Below are 17,840 nucleotides of genomic sequence, written 5' to 3' on the forward strand. Positions count from 1 at the left end.
CCAGCATAGTCATGATACTATGCATGTATGTACCTCAGAGCCATGAGCAGGGCCAGTCATGACCCGACCATCACTTCTCTGAACTGAACCATGTCCTTTGACCTTGGCCGTTAGAGCGAAATCCCCTCCGATGCTAGCGTCATCTACACTGAGTCAAAGGCAAACTCCGCAATATGGCGCTGCTGCCGCGCAGTTAATAAAAACAATTTTTTGTTGTTGTTGACAAATATGCGTCCCATTTCAGCCAACTACACAAACTAGGCGACAATAAAAACCTAAATCCCATATCTTTCACACGGAATAAGTATTTTAGCCAAAGCTCTCTGCATTTTAGAGCGCAGCTCTTTGGCGTCCGTTCCTGCTTTTCGCGTCTTCGTCGCCGTCGCCATCACCGTCGCCGTTGTCCCTCGTAACCAGCTCTGCAGCCAGGTCAGCACGCACTCCTGCCGCCACCGTTCGCCGCAGCGTGTACCCCCCCCCCCCCTCCTCCCCTCTCCCCGCTTTGCCTGCGTGGCGGCGACGGTGTTCTCCGGTTACCGAAGCGCCGGCTCGGCATCAGCGTATCACGGTGCGTGCATCCCAAGCCGAAACGCAGAGCCACGTTGGCTTGATTCACTAGCGGCGTCAGCGGCATCAGTCAGTCGCTGCTATCTCTTCGCCGCGCAACGTTCCTATATGGGCCCACGCGCTACCTCCTGCGACCTCCCGATCCACAAATCTTCCTTCATGACAGTCAATAACTGTTAGTGGAGTGTTTCTTGAAGGAATATATGCGTGAAAAATAACAAAAGTTGTCTGTAATTGTACATACATGTCTTGCTCGAATAGTTTGCCTCAACCTATCGAAAAGCCGAAACAGCTGATCAGCTGCGTTCAAAGTTCACATTAAGAAATAACGTAATCGTCGGCAATTTTTTTTTTCTATCATAGGAGGCAATTTTTCAGTTCTGGATGAATGAGGTCACGACTTGTAAAGTCATCACTGTGTTATCCAATAAGAAAATTTCGTTCAGTTTCGGAAGATTTCCGCAAAAGCGCCCTCTGACGCTATCGCATTAAATATGATGCTAAAATCTGTATCTTACCATAGGCAGTATCGGAACAAGATATCTTTTCACAAAGAAATGTGCGCTGTACCACTCATAAATGCAAAGAGACCTGCTTAAGAATCTACATATTTGCCAATGCGTACAAGATTTCAGTAATGTGGGCGCAATGTGCAAAATATAACTCCAAGATATAAACAAGAAATGTACAGAAGAATGTTCGTGGAAATGTCCCATTTCACCCGAAAGATGGTTCGAATAACTCAAAGTTCTATCGTCAGCCCATTCGGGCCTTTGCGCGGCGCACACTGCGGCCGAATGTATGGTTCCGCAGCAGGATGTCTCGCGCGCGTGCCAATAGGGGTCTGCCGAATGTTCCCCGAAAGTCGTCCATGCAGATGTCCCAGACGGCGATGCCTCCCGTGAAGAGGAGCAGGTGCGCCTTGCTCTGCAGCGACACGTCGTCTTCGAAGCCCACCCACTGGTCGCCGTTGACCACGTACGAGCACTGGGCGACGCGGTCAAACTGGCGCGACCAGCTCAGATCGTGCGCTAGCATCTGCTCCAGCTCGTAGTGGCTTAGAGTGCCCGGATGCCGCGTGAACAGGCCGGGCTTTCCGGGGCCCGCTGACGGGTCACCCGCCTGCGCGTTGTCAGAAGAGAGCCTAAGCGATAAAGCAATGGAAGAAGTTTTATATGGTCGATATTGTTGCTGCTGTTATTGCTGTTGTTGGTGCTGGTGATGCTTATGACGATTGCATTATTAATTGCTTCGTTTGCAAGGGCAGCATGGCCCAAATAGCGGCGAAGAGAAAGTGGTTACTTACAATTATGTGACCGAGCTTATATGAAACCTAAAGCTGCTAGAAATGTTGCCTGGCGTTAGTTTTTTGCGAGTCAATTTTCACAAACATGAGTCAGACCATGAGAAAAATTCCAATACCGGATCAAGGATATCTACTACAAAGCAACCATGAAGCACGTAATACAGTTGGCATCCATGGTGACTGAGTGCTCCTCGTGCCAGTCAGTTCCATTTTGCCCATCTTAATTAGATAGCATTACAGACATCTTTCTAGTCAAAACTCGGCTTTGCCTATGTTGTGGGTGAAACACTACGATCATAGCTGGTGGCAGTTGACAGGTGACATGGCCAAGCACTGACTGCATGGTAGGAGGTTTCTGGGACGCCATAATGGTACATATGGTACCAGATGTGATGCTTCTCGGGCTGCTTCTGTGAGGTGAAAATCAAAACCATCGAGACCCTTGCATCCAAACCCTGACACGCTCTTCCTGTAGACAAGTAGACCTGTTAGTACAGCTTGGTTAAAGCTGGGCTTTGTATCTATGCCGGGTGATCTTCCACAAATTGTAGCAGTTTACGAGTTCTTGTTTTATTTATTTATTTATTTATTTATTTATTTATTTATTTATTTATTTATTTATTTATTTATTTATTTATTTATTTATTTATTTATTTATTTTTTATTTATTTATTTATTTATTTATTTATTTATTTATTTATTTATTTATTTATTTATTTATTTATTTATTTATTTATTTGCATGTAGCGTGTCGCCGAAGAAGTCGGCGAAGTGGAGCCGGAAGCCTGGTGTATACTTGAAAGCTGCTTTCCGTCCTATCGTCCTGAGGTTCCAATAAACACCTTACGCTGTACCTTACACCTTGCACGATGGCACAGCCAAAATCGTGAGAACGGCGAAAGGAAGAAGGTGGTGATGGTGGTTGGAGACGGGAGTGGGCATTAAGAGGACAGGGCTGGAGAGGGCAGAGGTCAAATTAAGAGGAATGAGAGCAGAAAGAAAGGAAGGTATGCCGGTTTCTGCAGCTACAAGGAGTTTATCAGGGCGCACAAGCGGGCCGCACCGGAAACACACACGGGGCGACTTTAGCACGGGCACAATCAATCACAGCACTGTGGGTCAAGAGAAAACCATAGCCGAGGATGATATTGTGAGAGCAGTCGCAGAGCACCGCCATCTCGACGATATACGCAGCCTCTTTTATACAAACTCGTACCGTGAACGCTGCCACAGGTTTGATGCACTGTGTACTGGATGTACGAAACGAAAAGGCAGAAAACGGAGTCGTGGCCTTGCGAGTTTTGCGGCGAAAGGCATCACTAATGACGGACACGGCAGCACCCGTATCCACCAGCGCGAATACAGAAAAGCCTTCAACGAACACTGCAATCACATTGGCGGGGAGAAGATGGAGGACTTAACGAGTTCAACAACGCGAAGTTCTTGCTTCTGGAACTGCGGTATTCAGTTTTTATTGCGAAAGCAATACTACGACATTCAAAGCGAGACCTCGAGTGTCCGCAGCTACGTCGTGAGGAGGCGTATAGCTGCGCCATGAAGAGGCGTAGCTACTGTCTCCTCATAAAAAAATGCGCCTACCATAACATTTGAATTCATGTTAACCTATGCCATGGGCAGGAGATGCCAACTCGGGTCGCTCTTTTCATATGTGAGGGTGATATCAGAATCAGCCTGCCAGAACCATTTGCATTCTCGTAGCCTACGCTCTCGCGTCATGCTTAAGTGTCCGCAATAATGTAGCACCTTACACTGATAGGGCGTGATAGCGGAACAATGTAGCAGGCAAAAGAAGCTTCCACCGATGCTTTCGCAATTCAACTAGGGTTAACCAGGGCTAAATCACAGCTAATTTACCCTTGGGCAAGGGCCTGTCGCCGCAGCATCGATGAAATGAAATTTCGGCAAGGCGAGGCGAAGGCCAGTGTCGTCTGGAGTATTCATCACGAGGTGAAGACAATCCATAAGAAACATTGGACGTAGGTGGCTCGGGATCGTAGTGGTACTGGCGCACATCATACCCAGGATGAGGAGGATGCCCTACGGCAAAGACAGGCGACGGGGCCCGGAAGCAGGCCAGCGCAGCAGATGGGGGCGATTGTCGCCGTTTCGCCATGGGTTCGTAATGCGTCTTCGCGGTCGAGGAATCGAAGGAGACTGCGGCGGCATGAAATGGGGTAGATCATAGAATGTAGGGCCGCTATGGTAGGAAGGAGTGGGAAGCAGGCCCCGCGTCCTAGCGGCAACTTCGGCGTATGGCTGTGGTCCTTGCACAAGGGGAAGCCGAACACTAGATGGCAAGACTTCCGTGACTTTCTCTTCAAATACTTGTCGGATATCCGGCCCGATGGATGGCGCGAAGTGCGAAGAAGCGACGCTCTGTTGAACGGGATGTAGGAGGCAAAGCTAGAGTACAGCTTCTTTGCAGGTGAAGTTGTGGATGCTCTGCATAAATTATGACTACTCCGCAAGTGTCAAGCCAGCAATGCTCTCGGCAGGTGCACCAGACTGCCACGTATAAGCGCGTTGCTTGAGTAACTCGTCAACACTCTGACACAGGTTTATAACGTCGGATACAGTAGTAATTCAGGCTAGGAGCATTTTGAACGCATCATCAGCGATACACTTGAGAATATGTTTGGCTCTTTCGGTCTTGGACATGGACGGATTGACACGCTTGCAGAGGTCAACCACGTCCTCAATATAGCTGGTAAATGCTTCGGCCGGAAGCTGAGCCCGTTCTCGGAGACATTGTTCGGCGCGGAGTTTCTGTACCTCTGGAAGGCCGAAGACGTCCGCGAAGCTCTTCTTGAATATACACCACGTCGGGAGGCCGGCTTCTCGGTTGCTAAACTTCCTTGAGATAGAAGAGGATGTTGCTCAGTTTAATGGAATCAACCCACCGATTGCAATTGGTGACCCGCTTGAAGGAGGCTAGCCAATCTTAGTTTCTTCGAGCCTATTTCTTCACATTTTGAGCACAAACCTTCAATCTCCTTTAAAGTAATCTCTACTTGCAATAATACACTTGTCTTATCTTTCATTAGACTTTTCTAAACATTGTTTAAATTCATCTTTTGTGATGCTTGACAGCGCCTCCGTCGTTTTTTTCTTTACCTCCGCAACATCAGCAAAACGATCTCTTTTCGTGTGTTTTTTTCATTATAGGAAGCAAAAAAAAGGCAAGGTCCGGTGAGGAAAAGGGGACATGCCATTTTGGTCAAATATTGTCGCGCTGACAAGGCTGTGTGAGCAGGGGAATTGTCATGATGTAGAACCAGTCACTCGACTGCCACAAATCAGGCCGCTTCCGCCGTACACTGTTGCGCAATCATTTCAAAACTTGCAAGTAGAAAGCGTGGTTAACTGTCTGACCCTGCGGAACAAACTCTGAATTGACGACTCCGCTCACGTCGAAAAAACAAATCAGCATTGTTTTGAAATTTGATTTCCCCTGACGAGCTTTCTTGGGGCAAGGCGAACTTGAAGTCTTCCACTGACTTGATTAATGCTTTGATTCGGGATCGTAAGCATAGCTCCAAGTTTCGTTACCTGTGATAACTTTTGAAAAACGCTTGGATCATTTCGGAACTCTTCTTCCAAAGCACAGCATGCTTCCACACAACCTTGTTTCTACTCAGCAGTCAGCAGTCGTGGCACGAATTTGGCAGCCACCTTTTTCATTCTACGAATGCAGTACTACGAAAGTGCTATCCATCAAAAAATTAGTTCGGTTTCTTGTGAGTACCCCTCGTAAGTTTAGGACAAGGCAGAGGGACATGGAATGGAAAATGGTAGGTGTAAAGTTAAGAGATAGGAAGCGCGCAGAATGGGTCAGAGAAATAACTCAGGTTACCGACATACTAGTGGAAATTAAGAAGAAATGGGCATGGGCAGGACATGTAGTTCGAATAGAGGATAGCCGATGGTCTCTAAGAGTAACCAACCAGATTTCAAGGGAAGGTATGCGTAGCAGGGTCGGGAGAAAAATAGGTGGGTGGAAGAGATTAAGAAATTCGCAACGCTCAAGTGGATACAGTTAGCACAGGACCGGGTTATTTGGAGGAAAATGAGAGAGGCCTTCGCCCTGCAGTGGGTATAGTACGGCTGATGATGAAGATGATGATGATAAAATTTTCAGCACGAGGAAGTTTATGAATTTTGCTTCCGTGGAAGTGCGACCGCTCCGACCGGGATGCATTTAATCCCGCCACCTTGGAATAAGGAAAAACCAAAAGAAATAAACAGAATCGGAAGGCACTTTTGCCCAAGTAGGAGAAAGGCTTAAGACAAAAGGGCCAAGGAAGAGCAGGATACATCGTTCTGAGGAGGCCGGATTCACGGATGAAGTTTGTTTTGGAAGCATATATCCCAAACGGAATCTCCAAAATGAAGCAAGCCGGTTTATGGCTCTATTGCCTTTGTTCACGATGATTTTTGTCAAGGCTGCTATAACAGCATGAACAGCGTACTCGCGTGACAACCAGGATATTTCTTCAAAAAAAGTTGAATTCATAGAATCTTTTAAACCATTACTTTCCAAGTTCTTATATTAGAGATTAACGTCACTCTTGCCATGGAGTGAAGGTAAAGTTTGTCTTCAGCGCCAATTCCTGCCCACCAAAGCGTCTGCGTTGCCTGGATTTCGTAATTCGACCACCGCGCAGTTCATTAGCGGCACCGGCTGCTCCTCATTGTACCTTTTTTGCCCCTGAGCAGGTCATGTCATTTCTGTGTGCGCGTAGCTAGCGATCCCGGCAAAAAAATGTGGTAGAGACACGAGCACCCTGGAATGAAACCTTTACGAAACGGGATCTCGTCGTGCAATACAAAGCTTTCACGTCCACATGCACAACAAAGCACCTTTACCCTCTCTCGTTATCTCTCTCTCTTCTGATAAAGAGGGTAGTTTTGCAACTCTTCATTGTTACCAAACCAGGAAATGGGTCAATAAATTGAGTCTTATTCAGAATTCTGAACTTCGCAGTTTCACACTACACGAAGCTGTTTTCCCGGATTAGTAACGTCTCAATTTTAGAATCATGAGAATGAACCTACAAATTTGTTTTCACGATACGTATCTGCCCGAATCTAAAAGGCCTGAAAATCACGACAGAGGATGTGTCATTAACAAGCAAGTAACTGCCCTACCGAATAAAATAAAACTGGGACCTATAACTTTATCAGTATTTATTTCCCAATGGCTGCCAAGTATATCGCGTCAGTCATCATAGCTAACGAGCTAAGTATTTAGCTGTCGCGGTAACAAAGACGTTTCTGATCTCCGACAATGAGGGAAGAAAAGGGGTCAATAAAATCAAAAGACATCAAAGTATAATTTCGTGGGCTCTATATTGCGACAATTGTCACCTTGCTGTTTCGGCTTTTTCTACAGGTGGTACACGCCTTCATCGATTTCAGGAAGAATAATGAAGAGGCAATGACTAACAAAGGACTACTTTGCCACACAAATGTAACTGTTTGAGACAAGTATTTTAGGTTAAACGACTCTATTACTAATAGACATACACAGTTAAAGTTAAATTGGTTCACAGGAAGGGAAAGGCGCAATAACTGTCACACTTGCTCTGTGGACACCCGAACCGCGCCGTAGGGGAAGGGAGGAAGGTGGGAATGAAAGTGGAAAGAGAGAAAGAGGAGCCGTAGTGGAGGTCTACGGAGTAATTTCGACCACCTGGGGATCTTTAACGTGCGCTGACATCGCACAGCACACGACGCCTCTTCGTTTCGCCTCCATCGAAACGCAGCCGCCGCGGTCGGGTTCGAACCCGGGAACTCCGGCACAGTAGTCGGGCGTCTTACCACTGCACCACCCCGGCGGGGCAGACATACACAGTGTATCAGAATTTGGTTCTTTAGGATTCTGTAAAGTCAGTTGTAACTTCTACCGGCTTCTTTTTATGCAACCAGCACAATATTCGTGGAAGATGAAAATAACGTTCTGGTACAACTGACTAGACATACACAGTGTATCAGAATTTGATTCTTTAGAATTCTGTAAAGTCAGTTGTAACTTCTACCGGCTTCTTTTTATGCGGCCAGCACAATATTCGTGGAAGATGAAAATAACTTTCTGGCTAATACAAATTGCAGCATTTCAGCATACACACAACCCTAGACATATTTATTGCCTTATCCTTCTTGTGAAGCCTCAGAATGACAGGACAGCTGAAAGGGAAGACTCTGCAGCTCTTTTGGTGCGCGTGCTTTTTCCAGCTGTCAGTCTGTCATATTGTTCTCAACATGACTTCCGAACAACCAGCCTGCTTCTGAACACTGCTCATACTGTACTACTGCGTTGGATTTTATAGTTTGTCCGGCATGCAGTCAGACAACGTCATCTTTTCAGCTTCTTAATTGGCCCTGCCAAAGGCTGTAGGCCATCTAAAGGGGACCGTCCATATCTGCACTTTGACGAAATAAACATTTTTCAATACCAAAATCAACCGGCCGTCTCTTGTAACGCTGTGTTGTAAGTACCTTCAAGCCAATTCGCACATAAACTAACTCCGATTGTTCGCGCGTGTGCGCGTTGCTCATACGATATCGATTACAAAAATAGCCTGTGAAGTTAGTTTACTCCATCCTTTTACGAGCACGTACCTTGTTAGCCGCGGCGTTCTTAAGCGTAAATGATGCGCCGGCGAGCGTGACCCCGAAGACGACCTTGTCCATCTGGGTGAGCTCGAGCGACATGTCCCCCAGCACGTGTGAGAGGCCCGTCTGTCCCCTCCGTTTGGCTTGTGTCTTGACGCGTAGCGGGCTGTAGAAGCTCGTCACTGGAAACGTGGCCGGTTCCATGGTGTGATGCGTCTCCACAAACATCACGTCCACCACCTGTGAGTCACCGCGCAGTACCGATTTCATGAAAATAATTGTCAGGGACTTAGCTCGGCTATGTCAGGATATACGTAGCGAGAGGTACATTCCCCTGGCTGAGCTTGTTGTGGTCACTGTATGTTTAGCAATGAGATACATTGGGTATACACATCTTTTATTCAATTTGCTTGACAAAGACGAAGACTTCCCGATGATCTGTGAAGTAGCATGAAGCGGTTTCAATTTTGTCTATGCAATATTTCGATTTGGTAAAGTCTCTTTGGCATACAAAGTCTGTACTAGTTCCCCATTGTGTAGCCAAGTGCTAGGCGACAACCTCAGCATGAGAACAGTTAGTCTTCTCTTGTCTATACCGCCGTTTAGCAGCGGCTGGACTCCTTCTCTGCATTCATGTCAAGTGTTGTGGTACATCCGCCTATTTCATCTCAGCCTTTTATACAGAATGCTAGACATGCGACGCGTGGTTCGGGTGATAGATTGGCGTGCAGCAAGGCGGCGGCGAAGCGCGCGGCGCACCTGTGGGGTCTCTCTGGTTACCATGGCATAGGCGCATGCGCAAAACTGCTCATCCGCGTGACGTCCCGCATGGCTCCGACGGTGGAGCAGGTGCAGGGCCACGGCGACAGTGAAGCGCACGCCGTACCTGCTGCTCGTCTTCGGTTGACATGGCAACTGCGAATACGCACACCTGGCCTCTCCCTGCCACCGCGAATTGCTCGACTGATAGCCCAGTGTAGCTCTCGCTACAAAATCAGTTTCACCCACAGAAAAAAGTTTTGAAAGAGAAAGCTTTTACTACTACCTTCCGTAACTTCTTCGCCGTGTGCGCGTTTCACATTGAACCTAGGAGAAATCACGTGGCAGCTGTTGAAAATAAAGACGAAATAGAGCCTTGGCCCCAGTTAACGCGCTCGAGCGTGAGTTCGGGTAGATGCTTCCATTAGTGGCATGTATGTCAGACGGCTTTTTACGTTCTTTAACTCCGCAACAGCAGCTATGCCGTCACTCAGCCGCCGCCGCCGCTGGTGGAGGTGTCTGAGTGCCGTCATAGCTTCGTTTTAGAGACGAATTTTGTGCACATTCTTGGTATAATAGTGCTATTTCATGAGTCCTCTTTTACAGTAAAGCGCTGCTGATAGCTTCATTGGATGTCGCCGGCGGCAGCGCCACCGCTGAAACCGAACCGAGGTAACCGCGCTGTTGCATCTGCAATCAGACAACGGAGCCACGTGGCTCAGCTACAATGCCAGTAGCAGGCCCGTGCATTTTCTTTTCCTTCTTCCTACAGCCATAACAACAACAGCCCCGTAGGGCCAGGAACAGCGTGCTGTGTGATGTTGTTGTAGTGGCCGTCGGAAGAAGGAAAAGAAAATGCACGGGCCTGCTACTGGCTCTGTAGTTAAGCCACCTCCACTGCCTCGTGCGGACAGAAGAGAGACTGATTGATTTATAGGAAGGGAAAGGCGCGGTAACTGTCTCACTTGTTTTCTGTGAACACCTCAACCGCGCCGTATTGGAAGGAAGGAAGGTAGGAGTGAAAGTGGAAAGAGAGAAAGAGGAGCCGTAGTAGAGGGCTACGGAGTAATTTCAACCACCTGGAGATCTTTAACGTGCGCGGACATCACACAGCACACGGACGCCTCTTCGTTTCACCTCCATCGAAACGCAGCCGCCGAGGCCGGGTTCGAACCCGGGTACTCCGGCACAGTAGTCGGGCGTCTTACCACTGCACCCCCCCCCCCGGCGGGGTAGACAGAAGAGAAAATAGAGAAGAAAGGAAAAGAAGAGGAAGAGAAAGGCGCGCACCGCAACAACAGCCGTCGTCCACCACCGAAGCAGTGGCGGGTGCAATTACGGCCTACAACAGATAAAAATCGGTGGCTGGCTAGTCCCCGCAGCAAGCGGCATTGACCTACCATCCCAGCCCCGTAGGGCCAGGAACTGCCACCCTTCACCACCTGCCACTCGATGTCAGTGCACTTTAAAGATCCCCAAGTGGTCGAAATTACTCCGAAGCCCTCCACTAGGCCACCTCTTTCATTCTTTCCGCTTGCACTCCCAGCTTCCTCCCTTCTTTTGCTGCGGGTTAAGGTGTCCACATAAGTGTGACAGACATTGCGTCTTTCCATTTCTGTGAACCAATTATTATTGTTTTAGAGCGCAGCTCTTTGGCGTCCGTTCCTGGGTTTCGCGTCGGCGTCGTCGTCGGCCTCGTAACCAGCTCTGCCCCCCTTTCATCCCCCCAGCGCTAGCAGCAACCGACTGATACCGCTGGATGCCGCTGACGCCGGCCCCGCCGGGGTGGTGCAGTGGTAAGACGCCCGACTACTGTGCCGGAGTTCCCGGGATCGAATCCCGGCCTCGGCGGCTGCGTTTCGATGGAGGCGAAACGAAGTGGTGTCCGTGTGCTGTGCGATGTCAGCGCACGTTAAAGATCCCCAGGTGGTCGAAATTACTCCGTAGCCCTCCACTACGGCCCCCCTTTCTCTCTATCCACTTTCACTCCCACCTTCATCCCTTCCCTTACGGCGCGGTTCAGGTGTCCACAGAGCAAGTGTGACAGATACTGCGCCTTTCCCTTCCTATGAACCAACCAACCAACCAACCAACCGCTGACGCCGCTAGAGAGTCAAGATAACGTGACTGCATAGAACACCGTCGCCGCCATGCAGAAAGAGGAGGGGAGGGTCCCCCCCCCCCCCTGTTTTTGTGTGGCGGATAGGGTGCTCTTCAGTTGCCGACGCGCCGGTTATTTCACGTGGGCCCCGGCACGTCGACGAATACGTGACCACCTTCCCACGGCTTGACCTGGTTCTTGGCGCTGCGGAAGCGAGGGTATCATATTGTTTGCGTCGGCATCGGCGGCGTTGTCCCTGAAACCAACTCCGCAGCTGGGGTTGACTCACTATTGGCGTCAGCAGCATCAGTCGCTGCTATCTCTTCCCTCCTCCCTTTATCGCGTTGTCCGCTTGCTGCGCGCGCTTCTGCCCCCATCGTTTGCCGCTGGGTGTACACGCCGCCCCCCTCCCCCCTCTTCCTGCGAGTCTCCGGTTGTCAAAGCGCCGGCTCGAACTTAATTCCTTTCTTCGCTCCTCCTCCAATGCAACCCCTGTGCGATGGCAATCAGAGAGCCAGATCGGTGGCGGCGGATCTGTATATGTGCACCGCCCGAGCCGAAATTGCCGCTGCCGTTCGCCACTGCGAAATTATCTGCCAGTTCTTTCTGAGCCATGAGCGAGACGACCGGTGGATTTGCTGCGCTCAAATTTCGCATTAGGAAGTAACGTAATCGTCGGTAATTTTTTGTTTATAATTAGGTACGTAATTAAACCAAATCAACCATTTTGTCACTTGCGCACCTTTCCTTGACGCTCTATCCTATGGTACCATTCCTTTCACTATATATCAAACAGTCCCTACTTTACAGCGCCGACAATGTCATGCCCACGCGAAACCCGCCTACATAGCCATACAGCGCTTGCGCATTAATAGGTTTGGTTTGGTTTGTGGGGTTTAACGTCCCAAAGCGACTCAGGCTATGAGAGACGCGGTAGTGGAGGACTCCGAAAATTTCGACCACCTGGAGCTCTTTAGCGTGCATTGACATCGCACAGCACACGGGTGCCTTGCGTTTCTCCTCCACCGACAAGCGGCCACCGAGGCCGGGATTCAATCCCGCGTCCTTGGGAACAGTAGTCGAGCGCCGTAACCACTACGCCACCCCATAATTTCGCATTGCAAAATGTCGTTTACCATCAGGCTTGTGCAGGCAGCATCGCAGTGCTCGTGTGTGCGAAACTCACGTTGATGATGTCCTGAACGTCGAAGCCCGCCGCACGCTGCGCCTTGTCAGCGGGCACCACGATGGCCAACCGCTGCCCGTCGGAGGAGAGGCGCCTGCGGATCGTGCGCAGAAAGGCTCCCAGCGCCTGTCGGTCCTGGTCGCCCATAGGTCCGGGCCAGTGAAGCACCAGCCCGTCGAAGCCGTACTGCTGTAGCCAGCGGGCCGCGTTCTCCGCGAACTCCACCCGATAGCGGCGAAGGCCCGATAGCTTGCGGAACGCCTCACCATCTGACCGGCGCCCGCCCACCGCAGCCCAGATCACCAGACTCACGTCTTCGGCAACAAAGGAGACATAACCAAATTAAACAATTGTTTAAATTTTGTTTAAATTAATTACATTGTTAGAATTGTTTTAATTATAACGTATAAAGGACTTAAAACAATAACATTAGTATTATACTTTCTCACACTCCTGAACAGAGTAACCAGCGGACGGTGCTCAGTGTCGAAATGCAAAAACGCATGTGCATATAGTGCGACGTCTGATCAGGTTAAAGAACTCAATGTGGTCGAAATTGTTTACGATGTCTCCTATGGCCCAATTGCAGCATCGAGATTTAGCCAGCGCATATCCTATTTTACTACTTGCCCAGAACTACCATGATAGTGCCTGCTTCGGTTAGTGCATGAAGTTGGTCGAGTTGGTGATTCTTTTCTTGAAACGTTTCAAAGAACGATGTCAAGAAGAGCGTTGCTCGCAAGGATAGAAGTCTGTTCAAGTATGTACCAGAAAAAGGCACTAACATCACACGGGATGCACTCAAGAGTTGCATAACGATGTCACACACGACAATGGCAATGGCTGCCGTCCGCGGCTCTGTTTGCAGGTCCACGTTCACGTTCATGCACTCTGCCTTAGTCACTAATCCCTGAATTTGTTCTTTTATTTAACACATACTTTCTGACATACAGCAGCAAGCTTTCGTAATAAATGAAAGAGCACCAAAGTGAAATTCCGCTTTAACCAAGCCGTGCGAACGTGCATGCGAAACCTAGAAGTTGCTTGCCCGACTCTGTACGGGGTTCGATTCCTGTCTAGTCCTCCTGTATTCAATGTAAATACTTAATGGCATGGCCAGAGGCATTTTATTTTCTATTATTTTTGGACAGCCTCACCATAATATATGTATTCAATGTACGCCCGAATATATCAGCGTTACAAGAGGCGTCTGCTACGGTAGACAGATGGCCAAATAGAAAGAGAGAGGGAGAAATTCTCATTTTCTCAGATAGGGGAGATAAAGCAAAGGCAAAAGACGAAAGGTTCGGATATAACGAAAGACTAATAGAATGAAAGATGTCGTTATAACAAAAGTGTCTGATATAATGGAAGTCATTAATGTGATCAATACTGCATTCGCGCAGTCGAAAAGCAGTATTGTTTTTCACATCCTCTGCACCAACCAAGCTGGTCGCCCTATTTTTTTTTTTTTTTATGTGTAAGGGTTACATTGTGTTCACCAGAAAGGACAGTATATAGTGAATGAGCAAATGGGTATCTACATGCAGTGCGCTTTCTTCTGACATCTAAAGAAAATAGGTAGTGGAGTCAAGAGCGCTGCCCTGCCCTGTCTACTGGTATCTCAGACGAAAGTTTGCCCCGGTTTCCCTGTCTTACCGATATCTGTCCCGAACAAGCACGCGTCGTAGTGCAGCCTACGCGTGTCTGAACAGGTTGTGCTTGCTTTATGGGGTTAGCATGGAGGCTAACCCAGGCTCGTTCGGACTCTTTAGCTTGAAATCTCGCCACACTCGACGACCAGGACAGCAGCGGGCAAAACGACGCCGACAGTGGGACTCAACGGATCGTAAGGCCGTGGCCTAGTAATGCGACCCAGAGAAAGCGGTGCTACTGCACGATATGCCGCGCTTGGCTGTGCTAAATCGTATTTGATTTTTTTCTTTTTTTCTCGAAATCTTATTCCTGTTATTGACCAATATGTGAGTGCAAAACTAGAGTTTTAAAAATATTGTTCGAGCGCCTTGGTATCCGAGGAATGCAAAAGGACCATGCAAAGAACGCTCTAGCATGCTCAAAAGTAAACAAACTGTGGTTACTGAAAGGGAGAATACGGTTTGTTGCAAGGCTCGCATAAAGTATTTACGGTACAGTTGCTGAAATAAGGCCCAGAAGAAGAGGCCACGCAGGTTCTGAATTACCTTTGTCCCTAAGCCTGGCAAACTTTCGGATGCCTTCTTGCTGGATGTCGAACTTCGGATCCTAGAATAAATAAAATGCAAGTCATATTGTTCACAACAGAAACCACTCACGAAACATGCTTGATATCATATTTCAGACAGCCGCGGACTAGCTACGCCTATTTCACAACTTCCAGGGCCTGAATATTGCCTTAAATGTTTGTTAAATAATATTTAAAACCAAAGTCCTAACTTTTTTTCAGGCGTTTCAAGAGTTAAATATGCAGCACACAATAAAAACGGAAATTCAAATAAGTGCAAACTGAAACAAACCTAATCTCCATTGAAGCTTCTCATATGATCATCTCTTCTCTTTCTCGGTGGTAAATTCAGATTTCTGTCCTACCTTCCAGCCTGCCTATAACCTTAAGCGCCTTAACTACCCGTTACTTCATTATCCGGGAGGAAAAAAGAGTAGCCGGTCATTTTTGCCTTTGTCACTGCTGTCATCTACAACGAAAAGTTGAAAATTTTGATTGGCAAACCCATATCGTGATTTTTTGCGCAAAAACTGCAGCACATGGAGACACAAGCATCTCTGCTTCGCAAGGCGACAACAAGGCAACATACAAGCTCAGACAAGTAAACTTGCCCTGCGGACATTGTTAAGAGAGGAACATGCTTTTCCATGTAGGTTTCAAAGGTTGGCGTTGTTCATTATACCTGCTCTTATGAATCATTACAATTGAAAGCTTACGAACATAACGCACGTCATAATACTGAAGTTACATGCTGACGGCATTTGCAGCACAGCCTCTGATGAGGCCCGCGAATTTGTTCAAGCTTTGAAAGCTGTACAAAGCAGCACTGTATTTAGTTAAGCTAGACAAATCGAATGCGCGCTATCATGTCGTGTTTCGTTTCGTTTTCGGTTCGAGGTTAAGATTTAAAAGTAAGGTTTCAAGCAAATATCTTCGAATTTGGTGATTGGTAACCTTAGTGCAGACTATAGTGCATCATACAATTTGGGATTTGCTTAACGCGCATTAATAGGGCAATGCGATAGCGGTGCGTTTGGATACATGGCACATGTGTGGGAGTTGAGAAGGACAATATGCAATGAACAGCGCAAGCAGCAGGTGATGGGCTGTGGTGATAGCACAGCGCGCTCGTGCAGTAGCCATAAAGACCCTGTAAGTCGCCAGAGAAGCGGATCTGTTCGCGCCGTCAGAGTACCGAAACCAAGTCTCAACGAAGTTGCAGTCATATTTATTTTATTTCTTCTAAGCTAACAGCCCTTTATTAACGCGCCGGCTGTCCTCCTTTCCCCAAGCTTGTGCCGCCGGCAGTGACACACAAACGCAGCAGCCTGGCTTAGAGAATAACTGTGGCAACTAATTCAGCGCATCAAAAACAAATGGCTTTTGGGGGTACATTGCATGAGTCTGAATAAAATATTTCTGTGCTTGTGTTATATCGCTGCACAGATAAGGGCTCTTGAATAGAGATGATTAGGTCGTCTTCTGGTACCCTCCGACTGAGCATCGCGGAAAACCTCAATTCCGCGGGTGTAAAGCCGAATCTATACCTTGCTGACGATATTTGCGGTAGAGGGATCGACGCCCAAATAGCAGTAGACGATGTCGTCGCAAAGCTCGATGTGGATGTCCTCGACGCCGAAGCGCATCGGCTCGGGCCTCCGGTGAGCCGAGTGGTTGAAGAAGCAGTAGAGCCTCTTGCGGGTCGCCTGCATGTCTTCCTCCAGAGGCAGCGCCCAGGCATCCTCGGGCTCCGAACCGAAAGCCGAGCGCACCGCCACCACGGCGCCCGTCACCGTGAACACGGCGGCCGTGATGAACATGATGTTCAGAAACTCCTGCATGCACATAGCGCACAAGCCTGTATGCAGAGTTTTCTGTAGCGTTGATCTGGAGAGATATACTTCAAGTGTTTTCCAAGCTACCTTAGATATAAGTAATACCAAATATTTATTTCAAACCATACGGCTCTCCGGTTCTTTAAGTACTTCATGGGAACGTGGACGAGACGGTCGATCAGAGTCCTATAGATGCAATGGTTGACTGGTCGACGCTGCCGAGACGTTATTCAAAAATTGAATATCTGTACATTGTAGCTTGGCGGGGGGCTGTATCCATGTTTTCAAGAGAATTATGTAGAACCTTAGATGCATTTTTTTTTTTTTTTTTGTGACAAGCAACTGCTTCTGCACGCGTGACAGTTCATGGTGTTGCCACCATCCGATAAGCACTATATACGGATTGCAAAGACACCATACCAAGAAACGAGAAGATAGGAAAGCTTGTGCGGTGCAAAGTTTAAGAACACTTGCAACTCCAGGGGACAGTAGTTGGGAGGTTTGAGCGTGCGAAATATTTTATAAGGAAGCGCCTCCTGATTCGCTCTGGCTGCAAAACAAAAAATATATTTCTGACTATAAAGATTAGGCACAGCCAAACGTTAAATATTTAGTTCACGGTGGCCATCAAGAACCGGTGCGCGAACAAGGATGCTATGTTAACATCAGCTGAGGGCATGGCAGGTGCGTATACTGCCAGAAAGCACATAAAAAATCAGACGTCCCTGCCTGCTGTCTTTTCTCTATCACCGCAAAGAATATTTCCGAACTGAACCCACATTTAAAACATTTCTCAGCTCACTGAAGCCACTTACTGTCAGGACTACGCATTGGCGTTCAAACGAGCCTTCGTCCACAACGCCGGGCAGAGTCCCTAATTGCCAACTGTGCGTTTCACAAAGGGAAAGCGGCAAATTTAATTGCAGACGCAATCATGTACTTGGCAGAGTTTGCTGCTGGGTAATGGCCGTTATGACTGGAATACCACAGATGTATCCGCACATTCTCACCGCTAAAGGTGACAGTAGAAGAAAGCTGTCAGCAAGCGTGCCAAGCAAGCCGTCCACACAGCCCAGAATGTCGCCTGAGCTGCCTCGACATATTAAAAAGGGTAGTTAATCCAACTTTTGCAATATAAGTGGCAGCTAAACTACGAATTACCCTCCAGAAATAAACGCTCAGCGCAAGCTTTCTTTTTTGGACTTATGAACTGCATCGCGACAGCGTTT

The 17,840-nt window shown here is 48.1% G+C and overlaps 1 protein-coding gene across 1 annotated transcript in view; it reads right to left on the reverse strand.

The window, feature by feature from the left end:
• Positions 1-1,323: 1,323 nt before the first annotated feature.
• The window catches only part of LOC146197690 (endochitinase-like), a 26,101-nt gene continuing 9,584 nt past the window's right edge, over positions 1,324-17,840 (reverse strand). The window contains exons 2-6 of the mRNA XM_084596508.1: positions 16,324-16,611; positions 14,757-14,817; positions 12,556-12,869; positions 8,516-8,749; positions 1,324-1,689 (exon numbers count right to left, since the gene is read on the reverse strand). Of these exons, the coding sequence (XP_084452634.1) occupies positions 1,324-1,689; positions 8,516-8,749; positions 12,556-12,869; positions 14,757-14,817; positions 16,324-16,611 (1,263 nt within the window). The remainder of the gene's footprint in view (positions 1,690-8,515; positions 8,750-12,555; positions 12,870-14,756; positions 14,818-16,323; positions 16,612-17,840) is intronic.

This window comes from Amblyomma maculatum, chromosome 3 (genome assembly GCF_055883805.1).
Source record: "Amblyomma maculatum isolate TAMU_Amacu chromosome 3, ASM5588380v1, whole genome shotgun sequence".
Taxonomy (NCBI): Eukaryota; Metazoa; Arthropoda; class Arachnida; order Ixodida; family Ixodidae; genus Amblyomma; species Amblyomma maculatum.